We start from the raw sequence: 7134 nt of genomic DNA, 5'->3' as shown, positions 1-7134 counted from the left end.
GTTAAAGTGTTCTGCACACAAGATGCAGATATCTAAATCACTAGATATTATTTTAGGCTGTACTACTACATGTAATTACCCAAATTAACTGTAACTTTGGTCATGTAAGGTGTAAAGAATATACTGTACCATTCTTGATGCCCAGCTTCTTTGTGATGTTAAACTGGATTATATCTCTTTAAGTCTTCAAACATGTTTTTAAGATGAAGCTCAAAACACTCAGTGTCAGGATTTTCACTGGTGTGCCTACAGAAAGTAAATACAGACCATGAGTGGTGCAGAACAGCACTAACCTCAGTTCAGTTCAAATAAAGACAACATTATATTACAATATAAGTTTTGTAACAAACCTTTCCACAGCTTCTCTGAACTCTTTGGTCATGAACAACACCTGCAGCACACTGTTCAAGTAAGACGTAGCTCCTTGGTTCATCAAGCCATAGTACTTAATATCAGCCGCTGGGAGAACATTAATACATGTGAACTGCAGAACGGTCTTCATGCCATTACTATGGATGATAAAACACGCAACAGCACATATTGTATATCTTACCTGGAGAGGTAAAACCATGGTTGAGAAACCGTCGATCATTTTCCACCAATGTATTCATTTTGATTCCTTTTGGATATCAGTCCTCTTTTACCTCGGTGCAAAGTATTTGCAGTTGACACTCAGTTGCTGAAAATCAGTAGGCCTAGTTATTTTATGAACAAATACAAATTCATGACAAAAAAACTGAGCAGAAATACCTTCAGTTGTAAGATTCGCACTTTCAAGACATTCCCCCAGATTCCTGTAAAACAAGTTGTCCTCTCTGTTTATTCTCGATGGACACGAACAGTCCTATCTCTATATCCTGCTAAATATAACCTTCCCGAAGCTTTCTTTCGCTTGTGGAAACGCCTGCTGGAAGGCTGCATTCAGAGTGTGTCGGAAATATTGGATTTGTTTACAGACGGCTCACACGTCTAACAACGAAACTGAATATTATTCGCGAGAAAAAAAGGTAATAGATTCAAAGAAACACATAGCCTAGACCTACGTGTGTCATATAACCATAAAATGTGTCATATAATAAACCACAAGCTTCTCTACCGTAGTTCAACAACCAATATAGGAGTTTTGTATAACCTAAAATAAATAGTAACATGTAGGATCTCTTTTCAGGAAGACATCAATGCAGCATATGCAGCTGGAAATATATATATATATATAATGTAATAAAGTGAGAAATAGCAAATTGCCTACTTGTGTATGATATATTGAAGCTAATATCATTTCTATATTCAAAACGTAAGAGTTATTTTCCTTTTGCATATCACAAAATCCATATAGTCACACTAGAGGTGTTGTGATTTTGTTCATAAATTTGATCAAATGGGTTTGTACTAAATTCCCTTGAAAGATTTGTATATTGCTGATGTAGAATGTAATTATCCAACTTTCTATAATGTGATGCAACTTAAAGAGATTTGACAGTTTTAGATATTGTTGTAGGTCACTAAAACCCTTTCAGGGAGCCATGGTGGACACTGTATAACAATTAGCTTTCTTATTCGTCAGAAAATAGCGATGAGACTTTCATATTGTTGTTAACTGTCTTGTATATGTGGGTTCTTAGTGTAGGACTCCTAATATCTACATGTTGAAGTAAAGATGAAGCATTAGTGAAGACATTTTTATTTAACAACAAACATTTTAGAAATAACATGAACTTTGAACAAGAATGTTGCAATAAAATATCCTATACAGTAAAATCTTTAAAAATCTGTAAACAAATATATGACATAAAACAACAGCCAGCAGAAGGACGAGGAGTTGGAAGAACACTAGGAGATGAAGATGGTGATGGTCTCTCTGCCTCCATCAAGCTGCCAGTCCTCCAGGAACCCTTATCACCATCTGGATGACGGACTTGTGCTGGATCCCATATTCAGACAACAGTTTGGAGTCTCCCTCCAGGCTCTTGTTTGTGAAGATCAGCCGCAGAGTGTCCAAACTCTCTCCTATACACACGCACGCACGCACGCACGCACGCACGCACGCACGCACACACACACACACACACACACACACACACACACACACACACACACACACACACACACAGAAACAAAATCAGTCGTCAGTCATCCAAAACCAAAAACAACATTCCTCAGCCCTTAAAAGTTCACTTTCAAGTTCAACTTCAAATTAAAGTTCTCAGCCCTGCAACCATAGAACAGTTCTCTTAATTATGGGACTTTAATGTGACTGAAAACAGTAATGGATTGAAATCGCAGGTCAGAATCAGCTGAAGTTCAAAATAGGCTAAATCAAGGTCGTCCACTTTTCAGGGAAAACAAAACTAAAGCTTCCTCGTCTGCTGACTATATTGAACACATAATGTATCTGTATTTCTAGACATCCTGTTATATTTTAAAACATACAACAATATATTTATAGAAGAGAATTCACAATTTCACTATTCAGTGTATTGTTTTTAGTTGCATTAGCCCACCTGTGCTCCCGGGAAGCCTCTCTGCTATCTTTTCCTTCAGCTGCAGCACTGTCATGCTCTGCATCTGCTCCTCTGTGTTGCACAGGTCAATCACCATCTTCTCCCCCCTTAAACCATGAACAACGACCTGGTAGAGTTTCCCCATTCTGCGCTGCTTCTGTGTGCGAGCTGCTGCTCCTGTCAGGTTCTGTCGCTGAGAGCTAATGCCTCTTCAGGGTGTTGACTGAAATAACCAAATGATCTGACGTCAGAGAGGGGCAAGGGATACTTTCACTTTCATCTTAACAAAAATGTAACAACAGTAATACATATTTTAATCTCCTCAGCGTCAAGAACTGTTTTAAAATGTATTCAAACCTTTATTTAACCACCTTTACTTTCAATGGTGCCCTGACACACACATGAAAACTGTAAGCTGCTTAAATTGATCAAAGGGAAATAGTGTGTCTAATTTTATTTGTCTTTGTAGACTGTTCCATGTTTATGGGGCGTGATAACTAAAAGACATTTTTCTCACAGTGTTCTCAAAGTGAGATTTCCTGTCATCGAGTGTGGTACATCGATGGGTTGTACTGCAGAGGGCATGTATGCAGGTGGCTTTTTGTAGTTGTTCTCAAACATTTTCACGTCAAGGACCCCTAAACTGAGACAAATTAGACCAAAGACCCTCATGTGATAAGTAAGGTATGAAACCAATGACGAAAACAGTAATACATACTGTCATTGTGTTACTTATGGATGGAATTATAGTGAAAATAAATTATTCTCCTTTTTGCTGGGGACCCCTGGAGCCCCCTCAATGACCTATGGGGGTCCCCAAACCCCACTTTGAGAACCACTGGTTTACTGAGTAAGGCTTTATAAATCATAAATAAATAAAATACAATGATGTTTCCTTCTCAGGGTCAAAGATGGCCATCCCATTTTTCTGATAATTTCACAATGGTGAGTCCTGAAAGTGTCTCTGGTAACAAATAATCTAATGAAAGATATTGAGGCAGAGGTGTGCATATAGATAACATTGCCGTAGTCCAGTACAGATAAAAATGTTGTAAATGCAAAGTGAAAGCTAATTTCTCTGTTTTTGTGAAACACACAGGCAGGATGACATGTGATCACATCAATTCCTTTATAACTATACAGTATGTGCTTTTATTGCCTCTTCCTATTTTTCATAACAGCATCGAGTCTTGCCATAAAATCCCTTGGAAATCGCCCGATATTCCAGCAGCGCTTGTTCACCACCGTCTCCACATTCTGGATGTTTTATTAAAAGCTGCTGTGTGAAGAGGAAAAAAATAAAAGTGATCATTTTGTGTATAACCTTTGCATTTAAATGTGATTCTCTGTGGTTTACAGTTTTGTGGAAAGCAGGACTGGCTCCCTTTCTGCTGAACTTTGCTCGTACCCCTGATACTATAAATGAACTGTCTTTCTGTATACAATGCCTGATCTGTGTACCACATTTATGTATTTAATGATGTAGGGTTGAAACCCCATTAATCTGAGACAAGAGTGTGCCCTCATTAGGGGAATGCCTTAATTTAATCATTGATGTGTTTCCCCTCATTGAATGTAACTATTGACTCTTTGTTCTTATGCATATAAAAACTCTGATGACGATGCACTCGGTATTGATTCCTCGGTGGTCGCTGACTGTCACTTTGTAGGTTTCGGTCCTTTTGCGCAAAAGCTAAATACACAAAGACAAATTTCTCTTTGTTGGTCTCCTTTATTCGGTCAACTTCCACCACACTGTGAAACAACTTATTAATAACATAGTGTAAAATAATATTCATAAACAGTATCTAAATAATTATTAATATAGGAGAATGTAAATAAATACCTTTAAAGTAAAAGTAAAGTCAAATAAAGACCTTTTACCCACAAATAAGCGCATACATCAAAGCTGCCTGTAGCCTTAATAATGCTTAAAAATAAATCAAATGATATAGACAGAATCTAGAGCTACTAACTTGCATTCACGTGACTTCTTGTAACTACCAGGAAGAAATCGAAAGTGAGAATGAACCTGCATGGGTGTATTACTGATCATTGTACTACTGACAGCGACACAGCCGGCAGCCTCAGTGTTTACTGAGTGCAGACAGAGAAGCAGTTTGTCCACGGAGGAAAGAGAAGCTGATCTAAAACAAAATGTCTACACAGAATCAGGAGGAAAAAAGATACGACCCCAGAGACACGACTCTGAAATTTGTCAACAGACCAGATGATCTGGATCCACTACGTAAGTACTAAGAAGAAATGACCCAAAGTATTTATACTGTGGCACTCTGCAAGGTCTCCTAAACTCATGTTTGTTATTTGTAATGGTTTCATTACTGTGGTGCTTACATAAAGTTAACTTAATCAAGTCAATTCACGCACCCAGTGGTGCTGCTGCTGAACTGAGATTTTGGCACTGTCGTATAAATTTCACTTTGTTGACATGTAACGAAAGATGGCTATGTAAAACATTATTTTATATTTTCCTCTCTATAGGAAGGTATGTGGGATCAGTTGTGCAAATATGTGACTGTGATGCTGAGTATAATGTGTCTTGCTGTTGTGCTCTTCAGCCCCAGAGGAAGGAGACCAGGGTCTCCGAGCAGAGATGTCCTGCGGTCATGCCGTCACTCCAGAGTCGCTCACTGGGTGGTGTCGCAGTCTGCTGGATCAGGTACTTTCCACTACCTTACTGACACTAAACAGGGTGTGTTTAGCTCCATCCGTCATAAGAGTTAGTTTCCCAAATCTGTCTCCTAAGAATTACTTTCCATTTACTGTAATATGGGTCCATTCAGGGCAGTTTGAAGCCCCCACAAAGGCATTTTGACAATATATTAATTCAATTAAATTCAAAATACTTCATCCCCCAGGAGAGCTTGCAAAAACAAGTACACAACACAAAAACATAGAAGAACAGAGGAAAATAGTTGAAATGTTGTGTTAATGGCAGAGATTAATCTATAGCTCGATATCCAACACCATAAAGGCTACCATATTTTCTATTTTGATACATGTTTCCTTAAAATTGGCAACGGCACACTGACTTTTAACTACTAATTGTACATCTTTTTCATCTTCAAATTTTAAAATTTTATTTTATTCTTGGAAACTAAGACACATTTCTACAGTGTCATGTCTTCAGTTTGTAAGTGTGCGGTTTTTCCAGGTCTGATCTGAGTTTAAATGTTTTAGTCATTTAAAGTGTTGTCGATTAATTATTCTGAATTAAACCTCTCTCAAGTCTACATGTACGGGATATTCAACTGGCTGCTGTGATGGCAACCCTAGACAGGTACACCACATCTTGGAGTGGCCATATTACCTAATCTGTTCTTTAATTTCTAGGGCCAGTACAAATTTAAGTGCCCTGCTTTGAAGGATGGCACCTTACACAAGTGTGATGCTGAGTGGTCTTATCAAGAGGTGCGCAGGCTGGCAGTGCTGACAGCTGAAGAGATGCAGTACTTTGAAGAGAACATCGCTCGTCTGGCTGCTACCGAATACTGTGAATTCAAAACAGTGAGTGCTTCTACCTTCAAAAAGATACAGACTGGGTCAATTATGAGTTCAGCAGAGATTGTTTTTTTCTATAACATCCAGTAATCATGAAAAACACATAAATAACTTAATGTTTCTCACATCCTTTCCAACAGTGTCCTGGGTGCAAAACCTGTGTGGAGAGAGAGGACCTCACCAATCTCTGTGTGCATTGCACAATCTGCACAGCAGATAAGCAGAAAGTCTATGAGTTCTGCTGGCAGTGTCTGAAGCAGTGGAAAGGTAAAGCTCCACGCTCTGACCGCTGTGACAACAATGGCTGTGTCAACCATGACCTCGAGCTGCTCAAGAATTGCAAGATGACCGCCCTCCCTCAGGTGGAAGGGGTCAACGAGTGTCCCTCCATCCGGGCCTGTCCCACCTGTGGTCAGAGGGTGGAGCACGACAAGACGGGCTGCAAGAATGTCCTGTGTCCTCGCTGTCAGATTGAGTTCTGCTTTGTGTGTCTGAAGCTCACTCCTGAGTGCCTGAAGACAAGTTCCTACTTCATCCCCTGCAGTGGTGGTGTGGCTCCCAGACAAACCTCCATACCCGTGTGGCACAGAAACTAAGAGGGAATATGCACACACAATCTGTACTCATAATGTGTATTTACAGCTTTCTTCTGTCACACTAAACTTTTCCTGTTAGATTTCATTGGGAGATGCTCATTGCAACAGTAACCAAACATGTAGTCTTCATTTAAATAAATATTATTACAACATATCTGCTGTATTCACTTAATTCTGTATAATTCACATTTTTTTCTTTTGCCACTCAAGGTTAATTCCAAATTAAGGTCTGCTCAATGATGGTTCATCATTAATAACTGCATCACTTAATAAAGTTTACATCCACATGAAAGCAGAATGTCTATGTTTTCTCCAAATATGGGACTGAATTTGCTGGATGTTGTACAAGATAAACAAGAGTCAAATTATAACGTTTATTCACATGCAATATAAAATTCAAAATACCAAACAGATATTTTACATGAAGCATAAAGAAGGTAAAGAAGTGTAAAAATTTGCACAACCCTATGACCTTTCATCCTAAACAAAACCTGTTGTGGAATCAATTTTGCAGC

General features: G+C 38.8%; 2 protein-coding genes across 2 annotated transcripts; one reads left to right on the top strand and one right to left on the bottom strand.

Moving 5' to 3' along the window:
* Positions 1–1760: 1760 nt before the first annotated feature.
* On the bottom strand, positions 1761–2665 carry zgc:194655 (uncharacterized protein LOC794380 homolog). The gene is made up of 2 exons (XM_042402268.1): positions 2502–2665; positions 1761–2007 (listed from the first exon to the last, which is right to left on the bottom strand). The coding sequence occupies exons 1-2, from the start codon at positions 2644–2646 to the stop codon at positions 1868–1870; spliced, it is 285 nt and encodes a 94-aa protein (XP_042258202.1). The 5' UTR covers positions 2647–2665; the 3' UTR covers positions 1761–1867.
* A 1939-nt stretch (positions 2666–4604) lies between these two features.
* LOC121889506 (probable E3 ubiquitin-protein ligase ARI5) lies at positions 4605–6748 on the top strand. The gene is made up of 4 exons (XM_042401510.1): positions 4605–4749; positions 5081–5181; positions 5856–6029; positions 6164–6748. The coding sequence occupies exons 1-4, from the start codon at positions 4659–4661 to the stop codon at positions 6617–6619; spliced, it is 822 nt and encodes a 273-aa protein (XP_042257444.1). The 5' UTR covers positions 4605–4658; the 3' UTR covers positions 6620–6748.
* The last annotated feature ends 386 nt before the right edge of the window (positions 6749–7134 follow it).

Source organism: Thunnus maccoyii, chromosome 22 (assembly GCF_910596095.1).
Source record: "Thunnus maccoyii chromosome 22, fThuMac1.1, whole genome shotgun sequence".
In the NCBI taxonomy this organism is placed as follows: domain Eukaryota; kingdom Metazoa; phylum Chordata; class Actinopteri; order Scombriformes; family Scombridae; genus Thunnus; species Thunnus maccoyii.
Note: the sequence above shows the minus strand (reverse complement) of the source record. Positions and strands in the feature narration are given on the sequence as shown.